The 23,908-nt window shown below is 41.3% G+C and overlaps 1 protein-coding gene across 1 annotated transcript in view; it reads left to right on the forward strand.

Annotated features, from left to right (window-relative positions):
* LOC101855174 (transmembrane protein 132E) overlaps positions 1 to 23,696 on the forward strand; it is a 40,744-nt gene extending 17,048 nt beyond the window's left edge. Inside the window, exons 7-12 of the mRNA XM_005093860.3 lie at positions 4,475 to 4,680; positions 5,991 to 6,285; positions 7,046 to 7,234; positions 7,723 to 7,995; positions 9,314 to 9,538; positions 15,071 to 23,696. Of these exons, the coding sequence (XP_005093917.1) occupies positions 4,475 to 4,680; positions 5,991 to 6,285; positions 7,046 to 7,234; positions 7,723 to 7,995; positions 9,314 to 9,538; positions 15,071 to 15,820 (1,938 nt within the window). The 3' untranslated portion in view covers positions 15,821 to 23,696. The remainder of the gene's footprint in view (positions 1 to 4,474; positions 4,681 to 5,990; positions 6,286 to 7,045; positions 7,235 to 7,722; positions 7,996 to 9,313; positions 9,539 to 15,070) is intronic.
* The last annotated feature ends 212 nt before the right edge of the window (positions 23,697 to 23,908 follow it).

Below are 23,908 nucleotides of genomic sequence, written 5' to 3' on the forward strand. Positions count from 1 at the left end.
CAGACGTCCAAAACCTTGTATGGTCCAGTGTATGGACGTTGTAATGGTTTTTGATGATCGTCACGACGAACAAACACAAAGTCTGATGTTTTTAGCGAAGACGGGACATTTGAAACCGGTCGGCTATGTCGAGCCGTTGGTTTGGAGCAAATTTCTTAACACGTTACCGGAGTTTGTGGAGAGCGTGTGTCGATGCCTTTGCTGCCTCTGAAAAAGGGAGAAATTCACCTGGCACAGTGAGGAGCTCTCCATAGATGAGCTCTGCCACCGAAGCTTGAATGTCTTCCTTGGGAACTGTGCGGAGCCCCAAAAGTGCCCATGGCAGTTCGTCCGTCCAATTTGGTCCACCGAGTCGTGTCTTCAATGCAGCTTTGAGGGTACGATGGAAATGTTCTACCTGCCCATTTGACTGGATGATACGTCTTTGTATGATGCATTTGTGGGCCCAATTGTTTCGCAATTTCAGTCTACAAGGCTGACGTGAACTGCGGGCCTCCATTAGACGTGACATCTTGAGGGACACCAAAATGCATTATCCCTCCGTTGATGAGGACGTGGGTCTAGTCTGCTGTTGTGGTGGTATGGAGTAGGATGGCTTCTGGCCGACATGTTGCCCTGTCAATGATCGTGCAGAGGTGCGTGTAACCATTTGATGGGGCAATGGTCCGACCAGATCTGCGCGGATGTTAGAAAATATTTTTTTTTGGAACAGGAAATGTTTCAAGAGGCGCTTTGGGGTGGTTTTGTACTTTGGAGGATTAACAGACGAGGCAATCTTGGGCCCATTTACCAACCTGTTTGCGTAGACCTTGCCAAACGAACTTTTGAAAGATGAGTTTGACTGTTGCTTTTCTTCCTGGGTGCGAGATGTTGTGCATGATATCAAACACTTGCCTCTAAAACTGTGGAGGCACTATGGGTCTTGGATACCCAGTGGAGATATCGCAAAGTAGTTCTGGGCCTCCTAGTTCTGTAGGTACAGACGCCACACATATATGCTCGTTGAGACCATATGAAGTGCCTGTATGCTTTCATTGTCCTGGGCAGTAGCCATGGCCTAATAGTCCAAATTGACCTTAAGAATGGACCGAGACAAGAAGTCTGCAATAACGTTGGATTTACCTGAGATGTGCTGCACATTGGTGGTAAATTCAGAAATGTATGCGAGCTGACGTTGGCGTGCGGACCAGGGCTCAGAAATCTTGGACATAGCAGTCAAGGGCTTGTGGTCGGTGAAGGCCGTAAAGCTTCTGCCTTCTAACATGAAACGAAAATGTCTGACGGCCAAGTAGAGGCCGAGTAGTTCGTGGTCGAAAGCAGTGTACTTCTTTTCGTTTTGGACGAAGGCATCGGCGGAAGAATGCCAAAGGTTGCCTGGACCCATTGTGTACTGCTCTAACACAGCTCTTACTGCTTGGTCAGAGGCGTCGGTAGTCAATGCAATTTCGGCATCGGCCTGGAGGTGAGAAAGCGTGGTAGCTGTTGCGAGTTCTCGCTTGCTTTGCTGGAAGGCTTTGGACATTTCTTGAGACCAAGAGAGTGATGATTGCTTTCTTCCTGCTTTCAAAGCATCATACAGTGGGGTCATAATCTTTGCCGCGCTAGGGATGAAGCAATGGTAAAAGTGGATTATGCCCAAGTATTGTTAGAGGCTTGTGACCGTGTTGGGTTGCTGGAAGTCTTTTATGGTCCTGACCTTGTCAGGAAGAGGAGTTGATCCTGAGGCTGTGACACGGTGACCAAGGTAATCCATCTCATGTACCCCAAAAAGACATTTCTCTAACTTCACCACCAGACCTGCCTCTCTCAGTCTCTGACAGACTGTTGGGAGATCGTCCAGGTGTTGTCTTTCAGACGAACTCGGGACCAGTATATCGTCCAAGTACACAAACGTGCAAGTGAGATCTTGTAGGACCGAATCCATAAGCCGTTGAAATGCTTGTCATTTTTAATTCCAAATGGCATCCGAAGAAACTCGTAGAGACCAAAAGGGGTAATGACAGCCGTTTTTGGGATGTCCTCAGGAGCGATCTTTGAGAAAATAGTTTTGCCTACCTGGTGAGCTGAAAAATCCTGTATGTAGGGGATCGGGTAACGATCAGGCGTTGTGTGGTCGTTGAGCCTTCGGTAATCTCCACAAGGACGCCAATCTCCATTGCTCTTTTGGAACCATATGAAAGGGTGAGGCCCAAGGGTTGCTGGACCTGCGGATGATACCCATCTCTTCCATATTTGCAAATTCTATTTTCGCAATGTGTAACTTGTCAGGCGGCGTGCTCTAGCGTAGTGGATTTGTTGTTGTTGTTATCAATCCAGCAAGTGCTGAGCACTCGCCTTTCTGTCCAATGCCATGTAGTGATAAGTGCAGGTTTGCTGCAGTTGCTGTAATGTTCCATAGAGTGTGTTGTCAATGTTAGGTCTCGGAGGGAGAAAGGTAGCTCTGATGTCATTTAGGGCTGTGCAGTGGAACAGGTGATGATCCACAGTCTCATATGTATAGTCACACAAGGGACACATTGGGGGAAGGGGGTTTATTCTGTGCTGGTGGAAGTTGAGCTGTATATGTTCTGTTCGTAGGCGGAAGATCGTGGACTATTTCTTTCTCTGTATGTGGTTGATATTGTCATTCCTTTTTGTTGTGGTCATATGTTTGAAAACTGCTCTGACTGTCTTTCCCAGGGCCCATCTGTTCATCCAATCTTGTTTGTTGTTGCTTTTAATGATTTGTTTCGGAGTGTAGTATGAAGTTGGAATGTTGGGTTTTTCCTGTCTTGATCCCCGTTTGGCATGTGTGTTTGCTCTGTCATTTCCATGTATGTTTGAGTGTCCGGGGACCCACTGCATTAGTAAGTTGATGCCACAGGATGTTACCAGATGATGGGAGCCAAACAGTATATGAGTCAGTAGTGGGTATATGGTGCAATACTTCGTATTTCACCTCTGATGCAGAGAAGGTTGGTGGTAAGATTTCTTGAAATTCTGAAAGGACTTTTCGGAAGTTTATGTACTGAGGATCAACAAAGGCTAGCTGTGCTAAAGAAATTTTGCTAATTGTACAGGGTCTCTGCTTCAATCAACTGTTGGCCTCTGATATCCTCCAAAAGGTTGTGTTGGCGAAGGAAATCCGCGCCTAAAAGGGCACTTTTGACCTCTGCGACAACGAGTTTTACGGGTAAACACCTGCTGTTAAGTTTGATGGATATATTGTGCCCACCATCGGTTGGCATGTTGGTGCCGTTGGCTGCGGCCCTGAGGTACCTTGTATTTTCTCTTGCCATTTTGCTTGAGTGACTGAAACCTGTGCCCCAGTGGCGATAAGAAAGCGTTGCCCTGAATTCCCGTCTGTAATAACAAGCTGAGAGTTTTGTGGGCAAACAGAAGCGCCACCGGCTTCTGTTGACCCAGCTTGGCGTTTCCCTGGTTCTGTGAGTACATCTGTATGAAAGCGCAAGGCGGGTTACGTTTCTTTGCCTTCTTGCCGAATTCGGTGTGATACCGGCACAAGGGAGGGGTGTGGTCCCATATTGGTTTTTCTTTGAGTTGCAACACTTGTGACGGGGAGTGTTAAGAGACACAAAGAGTTTGTCGGCTTCTTGTGCCAGAGCGCGGCAGTCACGACCATCGTGTGCTGCAAGGGGCGTCCTGATCTGTTCTGGAAGTTGTTTCGAAAACAGATGTTTAAAAAGAAAACAAGGTTCGTGTGCCCCGAGTAGGGCCAGCATGGAGTCCATTAGCTCGCTAGGTTTTCTGTTTCTGAAACCAGTGGTGTTGAACAGCGCAGTTGCTCTTTCCATATTTGAAAGGCCGTAAGCAGACAGGAGAAAATCTTTTATAGACTCCTATTTGTTGTTGGGGGGGTTCGTAATGATTGACAGCACCCTAGTGGCTGTGTCGTTGTCCAAGGCGGCAACGACATAGAAATACTTGGTGTCATCTCGGTTGATTCCCCGGATAGCGAACTGTGGTTCCGTTTGAGCAATCCAGGCCTGATGTCCAAAAGTTGGGATTTTAATCACAACAGTTCTTCCTTGGGAGCTGGTCATTGTCGTTGTAGCTGCACTGTACCAAAGAATTTCACAAAATTTCACTGAGTCGCTGGTTCGAGCGGCTCGTCGGGGTCACCAATGTAGGAGAGGCACACTCTTTACCTTGGGTCTTGTCTTGTGTGTAGTTTTCGTCTTGAATGGCCAACGAGTTGGGCGGCTGGTTAGCTTCTTGTGAGTCCCCGCTCAGCTTCCCGGTCAGTCATGAGTTGTCTTGTCGGTGCGAGGTCATTGTTTACATGTCGGACCGTGGCCGCTACAAAGGGTTTGTTCTTTTGTAATTTGAACAGTTCGTTTTTATTTAACTTTTCGGGAGTCTATATGATTTTATCTGTTAAGGTCCCCTATTGTAGGAGAGCTTTGAGAAGTTCTCCTTTTTATGGTTGTCCTGAAGGAAAATGCAGTTTTGACATTCAACTTTCTCTCCTCAGGTCTCGGAGACTTGCGATTTCGTTCTCCTGGATGGCACTGAGACAAGAGGGGCACAGAATGTGACAGTTTTAGTGCGGACGGCCGAGCACATGGCCCAGTTGGGTGTGCGGGTGTGGGTGCCGGAGCCCCGGCTGGACATTCACCTGTCTGACCCCAAGCTGAGCCAGGTCCGCGGCTGGAAAGTGGAGAGGAAAACTTCTGTTGTGTGAGTATCTCTATTTTTTAATGGAAAAGATGGTCGCTGGATTATTGACTGATATTGAAAATACTCTTATTTCTAATTTTGTTGTATACATTGCAAAGCTGTAGTTCTTATTAACTCTTTCCTTACATAGTTTTTTTGGGGTCTAGACGTAATTACCTTGTAGCACGATTTGGCTACACTGATGGTGTACAAAATAACTTTATAAAAGCAAAACCATCACCCAAAATGTTACATATGGTATATCAAATTGAAGGAAATTGAATGTGAAATACATTCCAACATGAAACAAGGATTAATTTTGAACAAAAGTATGCTTTACAAGGGTTAGAAATGGCGATGGTGATGAGAAAAATAAATTTTGGCGGAAAAAATTACATTCACCAAACATGTGAAAGCAAATCAGCATAGCTATCTTATCATATACAGGCCAAGAGCATAATCCATAGATTTCTGAATGCACAGCTGTTTATTTAAAAGCAATATTCCAATTTTTGTTAGAGTTATGATATTTATACTTAGTCCGGCTACATCGTTTTGTTGATGCAAGACCGCAATAACTAATTCTCTCGTTTTTCCCCCAACCCACGCTTTGACAAAGTGAAACTAGATGTTTTCGTTTCCTAAACCCTTTCCAAGTTTTCAGTAGCAATAAAAAGTAATTAATAATGACAGATCATGTTAAAACGAAACAATACCAAGGCACCCTATCTCATCACAGCCGATATATCGGCGATACATCCGCAAGGGGTGTGGACTCACGTAGATATATCGACGATACGTCCAGAAACAGTTTAAAATGTTTCTTTGTATGTCTTTGAGTATTAGTGAAATATGTGTCGATTTCTTGTCAGGTATAATTTTCTGGAGAAATATTTCATGCTTTAAAGAGAAAGGTGTATGCAACATGTAATACGTAAGAGCTTATGTAATGTGTAATGATAAAGGAGAAATGTTGCATAGCAGTTGCTGCCAGTTTGAGTTTACTTTTGAGACTGTTCGTCTTGATTTTTATCTCAATCTCAAACTTGTTTATTGTTGCGTGAAACATCGCTTAATAGTTGCCAATAAATACTTTTTTAATTCGTGCTTTTGGGTTGTTGGCGGGTACTCTGGTGAGGTTTGCTCCTTCTTTTCTATCAAACATCTATTGTCCTTATTTGTAGAGTTCATTACTCTCTTCTTGTAACATCTGTAATCTTCAGCACTTATGTGATCTTATTGTGTAAAGCTCTTACTAAAACTAAGACTTTTGGTTTATGGTTTTATTGCACACGTTTAAATGTGAAGGTGGGGATTTTTTTTTTTCATAGGTCAAAGCGTAGCATTGACTTGGGCTTGTTGACCCACTCCAATGTGATCATGGGCAGCCAGGAGCTGTCCCCCCGGCAGAACTGTCGGCACAAGTATCAGCAGTCGATGATTGACGTCTACGCCCGGTTTGTGATCAAGGCTCCGAGCGAGGCCCCCAAATACTTTCGCAACAAGAAGACGTTTGTGCGGGTCACTTCCCTTGTGGAGAACCAGCTGCAGGTGGCCAACCCGAACATTGCCAAGATGGTGGGCACCACGGTGCAGGGTGTGTCGCCTGGTCGCACGGAGGTTCAGGTATAGAAGGCTCTGTTGTAGAGCTTATTGGATTATTATGACTTTTTCTGCTTCTTTGTTTCTTCGATGGATGCCTGGGCAGTAATGTAATGGCCTTAAGGTCTCCATCATTATTTCTTTTTCTTCTTCCTTATTTGCCTTTTGAAAGTTTATTTGTCAAAGCTTTTTCATTGTAATGGCTTTGCAATGTCAAATGCACATTATAGAATTATTGGTTTCCTTTGTTTGGTATGTATGGACTTTAAATACTCCTTTGAAGTTATTTTGTTTATGATAAGGAGGTGGTGTTGTGCTCTTAGCCTTATTAAGAGTTTTACGGCACTTGCAACATAATAGGGTCATATAAGTGCCGAAGATAAGAAGTGTTACAAGAGAGTAACAAACATAAAAAAGAAGGAGGGGAGATAGAGAAGATAGATTTTTTATAGGAAAGAAGGAGCAAACCACACTAGAGCACCCACCAACCACCCACTGTTATGCTCTGACGTGCTATTGACAACAATAAGAATTACAGAGTACAGTTAAAACTGTAGACAGCCTCCCATTGTTAAGGAGAAAAGTAAACGTTCTTGACTGGTGACTGGCTTACAGGTTGTCATTATAATATAAAAAAATACATAAGGCAAGAAATTAGAAGTGGTCGTTTGTACAGATGATTGTCTCATACAGTTGGCCTTTGGAGTAGTTTCCACTGTATTTTTATTTCATGGAAGAAAATGCTTTTCGTTAATTTTTTTGACATTGGGCTTTTTCTTATCAGGTTATCTCTCCCACTGGAAAATTGATGGGGGCTAAGGAAGTCCGTGTCGGGAAAGATAAGGTGGAGATTGAAAGGCTGATGGTTCGAGTCATCAGTGGGATGGCTCTCCACATCACGGAGGACAGAAACCTCCCAGGGGCTTTGATGGCCACAGTGCTGCTGAGAGATCAGCTTGTGGCCAAGCAGCAGGTTTGTTTGGAGTTTTGTGGTTCTTAATAGGTTACTTTTCTTTGGTTCTGTTGATAGCCAGATTGTTATGAACAACTCTGTGTCTTTCTTGCAGTGCTGTTTATGTAACTGCTGATTTAAGGCCAGCTGCTCAGGAGGCCTGTTTCAACGGTTGAGCATTAAAAGAATTTACTTTATAATTTGCCATAAGGCTGTACAAGTTTATTGCTCTTTTGCAATGCAAAGTACATAGTTGAAGGAATGCCTGTTCTTAGTCCTATTACATAATTGTTCTCCTTCCGAGATAGCAATGCCTCCCAGTGTTTTGTTTTGACATTTCTAGCTCATCATAAATTTTTTTTAGGACTATAGTGTTGCATTGTTTGATGTTTACTCGTGAAAAAGTAAAGGCAGAGTCTCTCTAGAAGCATGTTAAGAAGTGAAGGATTTTTATAGTGTGGAAAAGTCGTAAGATACTTACTCATATTTGTACATTTTCTTTTTTACAGGAAGCAGTACTGGACATAGCTGTGGAGTTCAAGGATGGCTCCATGTTGCCTCTGTCGCACATCAACCCATCCGAGTACGACCTGAAGGTGGTGTCCATGAACTCCGACGTGGTAGAGGTCACCGAGTTTATCTCCACGGCTCCTGCTCTGCCGCCGAGCATCAAAGCCGTCGGCAACGGGAAGGGAGAGATCGTCAAGGTCATCCTGCGGGAGAGTGGAATGTGCCAGAGGAAAAAGATCCGAACCCTAGACACGGAATATGTTCATGTTCAGGTGTGTGTTGCTGTCGGTTTCTGTTAGGCTGGTAGTGTGCTTTCTGGTGCGCTGTGAACTGATAGGTCGCACAGCACTCTAGCTTCTGTGGTGTGGCAATCAGGAGTTGCTTTGCTGTCGCATGCAGGAGACCTGATTTCATTTCCCGAGCGGGTAGAACATTTATAGAGTATCTGAGTCTTTCTGCTGGGATGTTGCTTCCCTCTCAACCTGGGTTGGTCCTGGCAAGCAGGGTCAGAAGCCGGCCTCTCAATTGATCGACAATTGTGTTGGGGGGTGGGGTGGGCGGGCCGATGAAAGCCACCTACATATAAAGAAAATAAAAAATGGAACAACACACCATCATCAGCTGAAAACATTCATTATTTATGAAGGCAGCACTCCCATTGTAGTTGGTAATGATGGAACACGGCCTGTCATAGCTACTCTTTTGATGAATGTTTTGCCGATTATATCTTTACTCCGAGGTCTATCAATGTCCTCTCCTCTACCCTCCCCCTCCTCATCCCACCTCCTCCCACTACCCTCCTTCCCTTTTCCTCTCTCTCCCTTCCCCTCTATTAAGTGTGCAGGGTATTGTAGAAGTGTCATACTGCATTGGTTGTAAATCTTCACATGATGCTGAAATTATTTTTTTACGGTGCCTGTTGAAAAGGGTCATAGAAAGCCCCCATTCTCCCAACCCCTCTCCCTTTCCAGAAATTAAACATGCTCACTCTTTAGTTTATTAAAACCTGTTGCTCTAATACTGTAATGTGAATTGGCTGGGGGGGAAAGTCGTCAAGATGTAATAGCGTTTAGTTACCCTCTCTCTCTCTCTGAGAGTGGTTGGCAGGTTCTCTAGTGTGGTTTGCTCCTTCTTTCCTATCAAACATCTGTCGTCCTTATTTCTCCTTTTTTTTTTTATGCTTGTTACTTTTTTGTAACACCTCTAATCTTGGGCACTCATATTGTGACCTATTTTTTTTTTTGCAAGTGCCTAAAAAAATATTTATTAAAAGAAAACTTTCTCTATCTTGGGCACTCTCGTTTGACCTAATTGTGTTGCAAATGCCTAAAAAAACACTTACTAAAACTAAACTCTCTCTCTCTCTCTCTCTCTCTCTCTCTCTCTCTCTCTCTCTCTCTCACACTCTCTCTCACTCCCTCCCCCCCTCTCTCTCTCTCTCTCTCCCTCCCTCCCTCCCTCCCTCCCTCCCTAGCCCTCCCCCCCCCTTTCTCTCTCTCTCTTTCTCTCTCTCTCTCTCTCTCTCTCTCTCTCTCTCTCTCTCTCTCTCTCTCTCTCTCTCTCTCTCTCTCTCTCTCTCTCTCTCTCCAGGTCGATTTTGCCAAAGACTTTGACTCGTACCCGCTGTGGCAAAGCGACGGCAACTACTTCAGCAACCGCGCCGGTGACCGCAGGCATGGCAGCTACGACAAGGACATCTACCAGAACAAGGAGGAGTACTTCAAGCACCAGCAGCAGCAGCACTACAACAAGCCGCGCCAGCACCACCGCCCAGACGCCTCCAGCTACGCAAAGTCTGGGAAATCGGGACCTAAGGTGGAGTAGTTTTTTCTTTCTTTTAGTTTTAGGTTTTTGGTTTCCGTTAGTTTTTGTGGTTTATCTTAATTTAGTTTTGGGTGTTTGTAGTTTTGTTTTGGGTTTTCTCTTTGTTTTGTTTTGGGTTCTGGTTTTTTTTCTTAATTTTGCTCTGGGTTTCTCTTAATTATGTTTTGGGTTGCTCTTAGGTTTAGTTTTTGGTTTCTCTTAGTTTACGGCCTGATGCGGGGGAAGGCCATGGTCAAATGACGCCATTTTTTAGTCTTAGATCGAAATTGGGCTGTAACGGATTCGAGTACTTTGAATGAAATGTCTACGTTCCCAACATGAAGGTCTTATGTCTCTGTCAATAGCTGAACATGTTCAAAAACACTCACAAAGATGACACCCCCGCTTCCTCTAAGTGGAAAAACCCCGTAATTTTTTCCCCCTAAAATGTCCTTTTTTGTGATGTACATAAAGCTCTCCTCATGCCCAGAAATCAGTCGTGTTACACATCATTTTGAAGATTGTGATGTAATTTCGCAAAATGGCGATTCAAAAGCAGTTTGGGGTTGATCATTGATGTAAATAAGTTACAAGTAATATGGCTCTGTTTCCATTATTATTTAGCTGAGAATGATGTGTCGTCATGATATGCAGCTAGATTACTGGGCACGTGCATGTGCAATTTAAAACATGTTTAACTAAGTTCAAATTCGAGTTAATCAGCATTTTGTGAATGAACTCCCCTGACAGTGCTGGTCAAATACCGAAGATTTCGGCCAAAGCCCACATTCATGATTTCGAAATGGGGATCGTCCCCCTACGTCATACGGCCCGCTTCGAGAGCTCGGTAATAGCTGCCGAAGTTCCGGGTACATCTGGAAATTCAATTCCTGAAAAAGTCAAAATTTTGCCCGACTGGCCAATCGTTGAGGAGCTGTTGCACATTTTAAAAAAAAGTCTTGACAAGAGATATATGAGAATACTGTTTCGTGAATTTATAGCCCCCGCGTACTTGTTTTCACGGAGTCGCAAAAGTTCTGGACTTTTTTTTTGGAAGCCAGTTGGCACAACTGCTCAATACAGCCGATCTACATTATCTTCTGGCCTTGACCGGGGCGACGGCGCAAAAAACAGACAGAAGACACCATCAACTCCTCAGCTTCCGCCCTTGGCAGTGCTGCGTCGAGTCGAAGAAACCAAGTGGTTTTTCGAAAGAATATCCATCACCGAAGGAAGGCTTTTTCAATATTAGCAGTATACGAAAGTCTGCCCCAGCGGTCGTAACCCAACTGTAAACCCATCCCCACAAGCCATTATCTCCACTCACTGACCAGCCAAAAAACCCTTTTTGTATTCGTTTGTGAATACAAAAAGCATAACAGCGGTTTGAACAGAGTTCTTGAATATCACGCTCGAAAAATCTTGAACTGTGTGGAGATAAACATTGTACGAAACAAGTTTCTTTATCGTGGTTGTAAACTTAGAGGGATCAATGTTGACATTGTTGAGCAACAGAATGCTGCGAGTGAGACACCAGCGTGGGCGAAAAGTAAGTGGGAGAATAATACCACATCGGTTTCCCCCCTCCCTCCCTCCCTCCCTCTCTCTGTCTCTCTGTCTCTCTGTCTCTCTCTCTCTCTCTCTGTCTCTCTCTCTCTCTGTCTCTCTCTCTCTCTCTCTCTCTCCCTCCCTCCCTCTCTCTTAGGCCCCGCGTCCACTGTGTGCCTTTGCCTGACTACGTGATTTTCCTGCATGCGCGCTTTTTCGGCAGTCGTACAGGGGACTAAGAAAGCCTCGATTCGACTCATTTTGGAAGGAAATTTGCCATTTTAAGTACATTTTTGCTTCTTCATCGCACTTTACGTGATCAATGAAGTTGTATCTCATTATAATATGTTGTACAATAGCAGATTTGTGCTGAAAAACAGCACCAAAAAAAAAGAAATTAAAGCCCTTGACCTAGATCTAGATTATTTAGTTCTCGGGAGAGCTAAAAATAGGCTCTTGATCTAAGTTATCTGTTTAGTGCTTCCAATTTTCTGCAAATTTTTAGTTTTCTCCAGACGTTATCTGCCGATCCAATACCTGCCGCCTCATTAATACCCCCCCCCCCCCCCTAGATCTACATCTCGATATATGTCGTTTTGCCTTTCCTAACACTGTGCTGTAAATATGAAGCTTAATCTACCCTTCGCTGTTGAAAGTTCTGATGGCCGAGTTAACAGCGTGTCTGGGTTTGAAGGCAAACATTATTTTGTGAGTGTGGGTTCGAATCCCAGTTCCAGCTTTTTTTTTTTTTTTTCTCATCCTCCCAACTTACCAACAATTTATCCCTAATTATAATTTATTGCTTTTTAGTTTTTTAAAGAGGTAAATAAATAAATCGCCTGTGCTGTCTGTTGTTCTCGTAATCATAACACAGTGGGCTAAAAATAGGTTTAGCTGGTCTGACGTCGGTGGACGCTGATCTTTTTCAGTCGATTCTACACCATGGAAAAACTTGGTACATTAGCCTGGCCTGGAGGTGATCTGATTTTGGTGGACGCGTAGCCTAAAGAGATCGGGAAAGTTGATAGCACGGTTATCTTTTTTTTATTTCTTGCAACTACGCGACGAGAACTGAAAACAAAAGCTCTCAATATTATCGCCAGGTCTCCTTATCTGAGAAACTCATTACATGTATTGGTCAATGATCACTTTACTGTCTTATTTTGTTCTACACCAAAACTGTGCTTGTGTTTATATTTATAGACAGACAGACAGAGATTTTAGAGCAGTCCCTACAGTCAAGTCATTCTTTTGTTTCCGCCTCATAACCGCCTCCTTCAATGACATTTGCTGATGCTGATGCTAGCGTCTAATCAACGAGATGAGAGTGCTGTTTCGGCACAACCCCAGTTTCAACAGTTCTCGAGCTCAGAAAATGCTTTTTGAACACCTTTCCAAAATACTTTGATGCCCTAGCCTCAATTTCTCAAGATTACCACAGCCTACTGTAATGGCATCGACATTTGTGAGCTCATCACAGGACAGTTCGAACATTGATAGGCACTAGTGGTGTAGGTATAGTGAAAAACATCGTGAGAGTGATGATAGTGAAGACGAAACTTTAGATGCGGATGAACTTGCTCCTAACCCCATTTCCAAAAATCAAATTTCTCCAATGAAGAAATATGCAGAAGTAGATGACAATGACTGATATGCGCTTTTTTATTTTGCCTTTGAGAATCCACCATCAAATAAAGTGCCAGCAAAATTTACACAGATGTGTAAAAGCTATGGAGGCTGAAATAATATTCAAAAATCAGCGCAACACTGAAGTTTAGTATACAGCAGGATGCTGTTTGACGGAGATGCCAAATCTCATCAGATGCTCAATTTTTATGGCATTTATGGCTTTGAAATTGCAAAAGATGACTATATAAATCGCATTAGCTAAAGAATGCTCAACGCCCTTCGGAGCTTCCAAAACACCAACAACGAAGACCTGAACAGAAGACTCACGAAGATTGAAAAACAGAGCAGTTACAAATACCTCACAAAACCTGGACGTAACAGTTACTTGTGTTCTTTAGTTTTAGTTTTGTTTTTGTTCATGAGCTGTTTGTTTCTTATTGAGTACAAAACTTCTTTTGCTCATGGACTGTGTAAGATTTTTAACACAATCATCTGTCAGTGAGGAACAGAGACCACGAAACTGCCATGGTTTTGGGTGGCCTGGGGTGGAATGAACAAAGCCGCCCTCTTGAGAATCACCGGATGCCTTGGTTTAGTGAACTACATCGTGCAAGTGCTGGAACGTCATGTCTTACCCTTATTTTCGTCATGGGGTCATTCAAGTAGTCATCCCCATGCTGTACAAGGTATTTTCTCATAGGGCTAATGCCATTAGAGATTTCTTAAAAAACAAAATCAAGTCTACGTTTGAGTGGTTACCAGTAAACAGCCGGATATGAATCCTACAGGTATGTGAAGTCCCATGAAACAGCAGCTGAAAAAACCCGACTTGGCCCCCGATTCAGACCCTTTGTTTGCAACTCTCTGTGACATTTGAAATGAAATGACAGATAAATGTGTCCAAAATTTAATACAATCGATACCCAAAGGTTTCGTGCACAACACAAAGCCAATGTTCCTGAGCAAAATAACAATGAACACAATAAGTGTTGAGTCCAAGTTTTGTGCGGTATTTGTGATTGCTCTTTTTTATTTATTTAGTAGAGATTTTACTGCACTCGCAACTGCATACGGTCATAAGAGCGCCAAGGAGTGGATGTCAACAGAGAAGTCTTCACAGGGAAGCAGGCTTACTCTGCTCACCTCTCTAGCTTCAACAGCACAAAGTCTGTTTCGACTTTCAGTGCACCCCGGAAATAGCGGGTCCCAAGAGTATGACAAACATGCAAAAGAAGTAGAGGGAAAATGACAATAGTAAGGATTAGGAAAGAAAACACAGCAGTTCCCTGTTGTAGATCAGGCACAGATATGAGCATGACATTGATGAATCAGCCCATTTACAATTTTACTTTGCATGAGCGAGAAATGTCCCCCCTTTGGTAATGGTCTAAAGACACTTCGGTCAGTGGCACCGCCCCAGGGGATATGATTGCTCTGTTTTCCGTTATGTCTGAAACTATTGTGACAAAATATCGCAATAAAATATTGTTTATTGCAAAGACAAAAAATAAATGATTTTGTTATAAATTTAATCCGTTGTTATGATCTGAGATTTTTGTGGTCAAAATATTCCTCTAGTTTGGTCGATTCTGAAAAAGTTTTTCCTCCTACTTCAAAAATACCAAGTCCATCCACTAAAACAGCCACAGAAGGCTGCAAAACCACTTATTATATTATTTTAAAATCATTTATAACCTTATAGATTTTTTTAGAAATGTGTATAATTTCTGTAAATGACATTCCAATATGGCAGCCGTTACCATAGCAACGCAAAAGAATTTTCAAAATTTTACTTCATTACCTAATTCTCCTCTCTATTTATATTGATGCTACTACATTTGTAAGCTTAGTTTCTTCTTCGTAACGAATTTCAAAATTTCCCCGGCATCATGCCATAAGTGTTTTGTTTCTCCTAGTTTTTTTTGGGGGGGGGGGGTTTTCTCTTAGTTTTGTTTTGGGTTTTTTTTTTCTTAGTTTTAGTTATAAGGTTTATCTTAGTTTTGTTTTGGGTTTCTTTTTATTTTATTTTGGATTTCTATAGGGTTATAAACAATGATGTCACTGGCAGTCAGTTCCGTGGTGTGGTTTACCTCAATTTTGTCGTTCGTGGGTATGACAGTCTTGAAAATAATTTGAATTGTGGAGAATAAACACCTGAGTTTATAATGATGCCTTTGTCTTGTGTGAAAAATTTCAGTCCATTATGAATAATTAATGCTATTGTTTATTGTTTCAGAAGGGTTGTTTTCCTCCCCATATGTGTCGTGTCATTTGTAACCTGGTTTGTTATGAAAAAAGTTTATTAAGGCACTAGGTATATTATGCTGTCAACAGCATTTTTTCTATCTTTCCTCTGTGTCTCTTCAGGTTTACCCCTTGGAAGAAGTCTACGACAAGCTGGAAACATTCACGCCGTCGGACACAGACTCTGAGACCAAAGAGCCGAAGACCGAAGCCTTGGAGCAGCCAGTGAGCACACAGGCCAAGCATCCCTCTCCTCTGGAGATCGGCATGTATGTCTTGGTGGCCGTGTTTGTGTTTGCCATCCTGGTGTTCACTGCCAACTGCGCCGTCTTCATGGTGCGCTACCAGCGCAAGCGCTCCCCAAAGGGTTCGCGCGTCGTAACAGGCTCCATCTCTCAGGCCCCCGACTGGGTGTGGATCGGGCGGGCCACGCTCGAGCGCCACGGTGCGGGCAACGCCGGCTGCAACCACGCCCTCATGGCCGAGGAGGACTTCAACGGGAACCAGATGGTTCTGCCCAACTCCCTCCCATCATCTGCGTCGTCAAGGTCGTCGATCCGCCGCCACATACAACCTCCTGGCGTGAGGGGAGGAGGAGGAGGAGGAGGCGGCGGCAAGGATAATTCGAACCCTCGAGCCAGTAGCACCAGCGGGGTCACGGGTTCGTCGGGCTCCTCCTCGGCCAGTAATCGAGACAGTGTGGTGTCCACATACCAGGGTTCGGAGTGCAGCATTCGCATCACGGCCAATCCGCTGCCGGACGAAGACAGCGGTATGGGCTACAACGAGGCCGAGTGGGACTACGAGGCCATGGGCATGACGTACGAGCAGCTGATGGAGTACTTCGACAACTTGAAGGAGTCCTCCGCATAATTTTCATGGCTTGGCTAGGACTTGTTTTTTATCCCCTTTTTGTTTGTTTTCAACCCTCTCCAGCCTATTTCATCCAAAACTATAGGCTTCTTAACCCTTCAAGCCTGCCCCCTCCTTCCCCCTTAGCGGACAAGACCTGTGCACCTGAACCCTCGTAGGTTGACATATAGATTTGTGCAACTACACAATGAGGTGTGCTTTCGTCGGTCGCGCAGAGGGTAAAAGAGAGGGTAAGCTCAAGCATGCGCTTGGGGTCAATTGCGTCAAGATTTTTTTAGAGCTGTGGCACATGGCAGGATCTTTAGTCTAGAGAGGGTTGATGTCATATGAGCTTTCGTGCTGGGCTTTTCTCAGTCTTGGACGTAGTTCTGATATTTTCGGGACGTTTTGATAGCCTTTTGCAAATTTGATGTGACCAGGATCTGAAAAGTATTAGCTGTTTTTGAATTATTTTTTGTTGTTGTTGTTGTGTGCTGATAAGGATGAAAGAGTTTAAAATAAGGATTATCCAGTTTCATACTCATATTATACTACAGTTTGCATTTAGACTTTCTTTACATATTTATTATTATTTACATCATTGTCAAACATCTATCAATATATATTTAACAATTGTAACTTATTTCATTCATAACTAATCAGGTATATTCAAAATTGAAAGCTGAATAGATTGCATGATTTGTCTCTTCCCCCCGTCCCCCCGTCTTGTTGCTGCTACAAACTGCTTTCTTCTAGAGCACCACAACTTACCTCAAGGATTTTTTTTCCTTTAAGTAGTGTATTTCTTTCATGGTTAACCATCACTGTTGAGTAGCTCCTCTTGCTACTTTTTTCTCACAGGAGGGTGAATTTGCATGGGAGGTTGTTCGTCAGTAATGGCATTTAAAGCCTTTATTATTAGTCATGGGTAATAAATTCAGATCAGAATGTCTAGAAATGAGTCTGATTTAAGTGCCTGCTCTTTTCTGTGGACAGCGTCCAGTTTGATATGATCAGAAATACCAAGGTGAAATCTCTTTGCCTGGACTAGTCATAAGAAATAGCCTGCATGTAGTCAGGTCTGGCATTAGTTGGTGCATATTATATCTGTGAGGTGCATTTTGGCTTTTTTTTTTTTTTTTTGAGGGTCGGGAGGTGTACTTTTATGTACTGAGCGCAAGGAGTGATCCCCCCCTCTTTTTTACAGCATTTAAAAACAAATTTATTTTGTTTATTGAGAGAATTGTGATGTCCTTTGTGTTAACAAACGGTTCTGATGACCAGTGATAAAAGTTTCACTCCGTTCAAGCATTCACTTCTTCCTTCTTCTTTTTTATTTTAAATTTTTTAAAAAATTAATAAGAATGTTCGTCTCTCCGGACCAGTGTTTGGTCGTGTTAGGAAACAAAAAAAGTAATCAGCCCCCAGCTTCGTTTTCATGAAGACTTTTCATGTAAATCGGATCCGCAACAACCTTTTGAATCTTTCTTTTTATAATAATATATATGTGGTTGTTGAGGTACACATCACGGCTGTCATGTGTAAGGGTCTGCCTACAGACAGACACAGTTGTACACATTCACATACCAAGGTTGTTTACTTATTTAGCATATTTAGTCTTGTATGGCCACACTCGACGTGCGAGCTCCCATTGTAATGTTGTACATACAGCTGAATGAGTTATTATTTTTATCTTATAATGGCAGTTGTTCAGTGATATCTAAGTCATTATGGTTTACATTTTTACTCAGCGTGTGCTTCTGTTGAACTGCATTGTGCGTGTCAAGTTGTGATTGGGTCATCGTATATGTTTTCTCCGACTTGCTTTTCATATATTTGTGATACTTGATTTGAGCCTTTTGTTGTTGTTTTTTTCCTCCCCCCTCCCGTGCGTGTATGATTTTAGGGGAGACATCATGTTCTTCTGCCAGATCAATTTGTCAGTCTACAATTCAATTCAAAGTCTGCTGTCAACGGTGCACTATTTTACTGTATATTCGATGTTTGTCTTTACCGCTACTTCATAAAACTGTGTTGTTGAGAGGAATTACTGGGAGGAAAAGAAAGAGTTTTTCTTGAAATTGTTTTTCCTTCCATAGTAGTTTAGGGATTTCTTTCTTATTCTTTATCGGATATCTCAGGCAGACTGTTGTGCACCTTGGTGTCTGTCATGTACACCGACAAGACTACAGTTTGAAATAGGCAGGTTTGGGGAAGAATAGTTCTTTGACGAAGAGTTATACCTGAACAGTTAAAACATTTCCGCTTTCAATGGGTGTGTTTTGATTTTTAGGTGTTTTAAAAAAATTAAATGTAATCCCAACTTAAATGTTACAAAAATCTTTCAAAGTATAAAAGAGGGAAAAATACCTGCAGCAGTGTCTTCATATTTAAAAAAAAAAATTTTTGTTGTAACTTTTGACAGTGAATGTGCAGTATATGAATTTGACTTTTGTTGCAATCCTGAACAATCTGTAGTGTTGCTCCAAGTGGATTCTATGGCAGAAGTCACAATTGATAAAGCTGTAATGTATACCTTTGCTTTTTTTAAAAGTCTGTCCTGACAAGATCCACTATCCTGTATCCTTAAACTTAAAGAACAACCACATTATAATTGTCAATGCTTGCAGGAATTTTGGTGAATAATTTGCAGAGACTAGCACTAGCATAGTTATTCATTGTCTCTTTCTCCCTCTCCCCCTCCCTCTCCTTCCTCCCTCCCTCCCAACTTAAAGAGAGGGACAGCATAGTGCTGTGCTTTGAGGTTGTTGGGTTTTTTTCTATTCCTTTGGGCACCTTTTTCTTTGCTGTTGTTCCCCTTTGTCAGCTGGCAGATGTAACTGAAGTTACAAGTCTCAGAGGCGCATTGATTGTATGGTCATATCGTGACTTTGTGCTGCGTACATATACCACGACATTGTATTACCTGTCACTTATCCTTCTATCCTATCTTGTGTATCAATATGCTTTCAAACAACGAGTCTACGTAATATGGTTGCGCTCTGTTTATTATCATCATTATGATTATTTTTAGTCTAATAATTACCTTGTCCCTATCATTTTTCCATATCTTGCTTTCTAGGTGGAAAGATGTAGTTACGGTGCTGATTTATGTTGTAAATTTGTTGTTCTTTGTCAGCCCTGTGTGTGTGTGTATTTTTTCAGCAGACCCGAGGTTATTTGCTGTGTGGCGTAACCCTCTCAATTTTTTTTTTGAACAGTAACTCCAGGAAGGACAAATTTGTGTTCATTGTCGCCCCGTCTGCTTTGACGGTGTTTGCCTGTATAAGTATAAGTAGATAATTCTCAGCTGTCCAAAACAGTGCTTATTTCCGATATCAACAGGGGGCTAGTTGGATTCAAGACAAATGGGACATAACAACATATTTTCCAGTCTTATTAGTCATTTTGATGTCCACTTGTCATTTTGACCTGATTTGGGCATTTAAAAAAATGAAGTCAATACTAGATATTGAATATATTTCAATCTCACATGGTTTTAGAGTGTACAGAAATAGATGTATTTACCATACTACCGACTTCATTGTTTCTGAGGCTTATGTCAGGTGCGAGCATTGCCTCAGTATACTGCCTAAGCTGACAAAACACTTTTTTTTTTTTCAGTTTGGCACCAAAATGTTTTGATTGTCTAAATCGAAAGCCTGATCAGATACCTTACTTGTGATAAAAATTTGAAGTGAAACTGTGACTGGTTTTTGAATAAATTAGAATTCAAATTTCGGAAGAACACTATTTTTCAATGGTTATGCTGACAAAAAAAACAACTCTTTCTCGAACATGCTGTAAATGAGAAAAAAAAGACTAGACGTTTTCTCAACTTACGGCAGTATAAACAGGGACATTGTACGGTGTCCTCAGCACAGGCTGTGCTATAGACAAGTATTGACCCATTTTGGGGAGACGGGATCTGTATTGGTTTGTCGCGAGGCAGTGATTTTTGGCGAAACGCGATGATGGTTACTTACCCGTCAACTCTGCCTGTTTTCAGCCACAATGGAGACCCGCAACTACAGCTGTTTTTAAAACTACAGTCCAGTATTTGAGGCCACAGAAGGGCCAAATATGTTAGTATTTTTGTGTGATTTTACTACCTGGAAGTGTTGGGCCTTTTGAGGTATAAGTGCAAGGTACTTACGACGGTTTATTTGCAGCTTTCGGTAGTCTGCTGTAAATATGGTGGAGAAATATTTTAAAAGATTGTCCATTGTGCTCGGGGACTCCTTTGTGGTCTGAGCCAAGCGACATGAATGATATTATAACTTTGTGTGTACATTACTATGTGTATAGGCATATGTATGTATGTGCAAACATTTGTATACGTATGTATATGAAGGAAAAGAGATCTGTATATTTTCTGCACACTAGATTATCATTGTTCCTCCTCAGCTTTTAGTACTTTGTAAGGGGTTCCTCTCATATTTTTTTAAAAACCGAAGCAAACAATGTTGAAATAGTCCTCAAGAAAATTTTGTTAAAGGAAAGACAAACCTGTAAACCAAAAAATCTGTCTGAAGTCTTTTCATGCGCTTTTGGGAACAGAATTGAGCAAGATTCTAAAAGTACTTGGCTCTGTAGTCCTTGACATTCTAAGTGCTGATTTGAAGACGATCGATCAATAATTGCCATATCTTTCTTTGTGTTTCTGATGAACATTTACGTAGGTCGATAGATGAGTCTTGTCATGATTGAAAAACTAAAATCTGTTTCTTTGATTGATGATCTTCAAAACCCATGTAGAATTTCAGGGTGGAGTGAGAGGTTATAGTGCAACACAAAGCCAGGCGTGAAGAACATGTCATAATATAAAAAAATGTTTAATTTGGTCTCACTTTTGGCCTTGAGAAGCTGACCAAACTAAACTAGGAATGGATTAGAGAGGATCCCTTACTTTATCACATATATAATATGTGCTTACTTGACACAGTTACATGTTAATTAATCTATGTACCTGTGTACCATTCAGTTCTATTCTTTTCACCTTGCCATATTTTTTATTATTCTATGTGAACAAACCTTGATCACTTTTTTATCATTTTTTTTTTCCTGTCTGCCAGAAGTAGGCAGTTGTTGGTGGAACTGTGCGAAATTCCTCACCACATACGAATATAACAAAACGTACAAACTTACACTACTATATAAGACAGAGGGAAGGTTTTTCCATTCTGGAACTGGTTGTGTCACAGTGCAGGTGTGTAGAGCAGGGTTCTTCACGGGTCAGGGTAAATAAAGGATAGGGTTTTATGGGCCGTGTTGAATGTTGACAGTAGTCAAATGGACGTTAGTTAATGTGGTTGCGGTAAAAAGAAGTACATTGACGGGATACTGGTGACTGCATATTAGAAAAAGCAAGTGCAAGACAGACAGACAGACTGACAGAAGAAAGGTGAAAAAAATAGGACCTACCGGTTGTGCCTTCTGACCGTCCCGCAAGTTGACAAATAAATAAATCGATAACCAAATAAAGAATAGATTTTAGAAAGTATAACAGTTTTTTTTTATCATCACGTCCAGCCAAGTGTGTGTGTGTGGGAGGTTAGGAAAGGAACAAGGTTGAAGAACCCTGGTGTAGAGCACCTTTTCTTGGTTTTTGTCCGTGTGTAGCTCATTCTCAATGTATGTTGGTGTATGTGTAGGTGTGTGTATGTGTCAGTGAGTGTGTGTGTGTATGTGTACTACTACTACTTCTATTCACATGCATGCCCCCTGGCTCCCCCGGCTTCTGCTTTGCTTCTTCTCTCACTATGAACAAGTGCGTTTCAGTTTTTGATGGTCTTTCATGAGTTCTGTATCTCTCTGTGTAATGTTGTTTGTGTATCTTCTCATTTGAAAAACCCGTGTTTGTATCCTTCCTGTATTTTCTATGGAGTTCGGAGCCACGTTGGTCTGTTCCTGTTGATTGAATTATCACGTAGATTTCTTCTTAGGAAAATGTTTTGTAAGTTGTCAGTCAAGAAAACACCTTTGAAACTTTTGTTTTTTCCACGTTAATCATAAATTGCTGCTCTTGCACCTTAGTACAATAAGTTCTGCATTTGTGGGTAAATAGAACGTATTGGAATGAGTCATGGTATACAGAGGGAAGAAGCATTTGAATTCTTTTTTTTTTTTTCTTTATCTCTTATTATATAATTGGACGTTAAACTGTTGAAAGGTGTTGCTAAATTTCCCGTTGCTGCCTGATTTTGGGGCTGTTTCCTACGTCAGCGGACTGTTCAAATCATTGTGAATATTTTTAGTGATAAGCCAAAGGGTGCATGGCATCTTATGATGCTGTGGCCGTAACATTTTTCAGGTCACCGTTGTCTGGTTTTTGTATAAACTGAAGCAGGTGGAGATAGTGTAGAAGTGGGTTTTTGATGTTTTTTATCTTCTACGGAGAAAAAGTCAGATTGGGCTATTTGCTACCATCCAGTCTGCTTAGTCTTTCATCAGATTCAGTTGTTTTGTTTTTTTTGCATTGTTGTTTTTTGTATTTTGTATTTTTATGATTTTGTATTGTGTATTTTGTAATATGATTTTCTTTTCTTTAAAAAAAAAAAAAAATTTTCTACCAACAAAGCTCACTAAAAGCTTGCCAAAAAGGAATAGTTTTACAGTTGTTGTGTAGCACTGTTCAGGGAAACTGGCTCCATGGCCTCACAAGAGGTGGTCTTTCAAAAACTTTATAAACTCGTTTGTACCTAGATCCTCAGCTGGTTGTTTTTTGTTTTTTAAGGGTTTTTTTGTGTGTATGTGTTTTTTTAACAAGTTTTTTTTAAGGAACAGATCAGTTCAGGGTGTGATTTTACACACCGCCAACTTGTAGCATTTAAAAACCATTTTGTACAGGTCCTGCATAGTGTGATTAGATAACATTTGTTTGGTGTTCCATAGTGCACTGATTTGCCTTATTTGTGCTTTTAGAATCAAAAGGGCTTTAATTAAGCATGTCATATATAATATCGCTGCTTGACATCAAAATATATGACTAATCAAAAGTTTGGGAAAAGTCCCTTTTTTTTTTCTCTTTCTTTTTTTCTTTATCTTGTATTTATTGACTTCCCTCAACAACTATCATATGGCACGTGATCACAGGAACATTATTACTACACAGGGCAAGGTGAATGTTTGATTTGTTGAAGCTGTTCTTTCTGTCTCGTTCAATAAATGTTTTCTTTCCGAGACTTTCTCTGCTTGTCTTTATGTCCTCTGTCAAGACTTGCTTTTTCTAGTGGAGAGTTTCTTCAGGTTTGTGAAAATTGTCCACTGAGCAATTACCATGCTAAAGAGTACATGAATGTATTGGTATTTTCATTGTTTAGTTTCTAGATATTATTTTGTCTTTTTAGAAAGAAAAGTATTTTTTTTTTTTTAGAAATTTTTCAGAAGGAGCACAAAAACTACCAGGGGTTCTCGGTTGTGAAAACGTCCTTTTGGTCATTTTATCGGAGAGGACTGTTCTATTTAAAATTAATAGTGATGGGTTTTTTTATGAAGTTTAATATTTGCAAACATAATTAGTGCAGTATATAATTTTATAAATGCCTGTGTACCTTTTTGAAGAATTTGGATTAATCTTTACAACCAAAAAGTGTGTCATTTATTATAATATAATATAAGAAATGCGTTTTGACATTTGAACCATTTTTCGACATGATGGAGATTTTTCTTAACATTTGGATTTGGACGTTTCGTCTTTTTTGGAAACTCTCTGCACCACCGACTGACATATTATGATTATTATTATTATTGTTTATGTTGAATCTTGTGATCTTATTTCCTATTCCTATGTTTTGTCCCTCTATTTCATGTTGGTTTTGTTTCTTTTTTGTGTACATGTGGAGGAGGTCATGAACCTTCACAAATATATTACGAATAAACCATTTGTCAAAATACCCTTCTGTGTCTGAGTGTTGTAATTGAATAAAAGTAGTTAAAGTGGGTGGTTGACAGATGCTCTAGTGTGGTTTGCTCCTCCTTTCCTTTCCTTTCAAACATCTATTGTGTGGGTGGTTGGCAGTTGCTCTGGTGTGGTTTTCTCATTCTTTTCTATCAAGCATCTATGGTCCTTATCTCTCCTTCTTTTATGTGTTTTTTACTCTCTTCAGT

Source organism: Aplysia californica, unplaced genomic scaffold, assembly GCF_000002075.1.
Source record: "Aplysia californica isolate F4 #8 unplaced genomic scaffold, AplCal3.0 scaffold00071, whole genome shotgun sequence".
Classification (NCBI taxonomy): Eukaryota; Metazoa; Mollusca; class Gastropoda; order Aplysiida; family Aplysiidae; genus Aplysia; species Aplysia californica.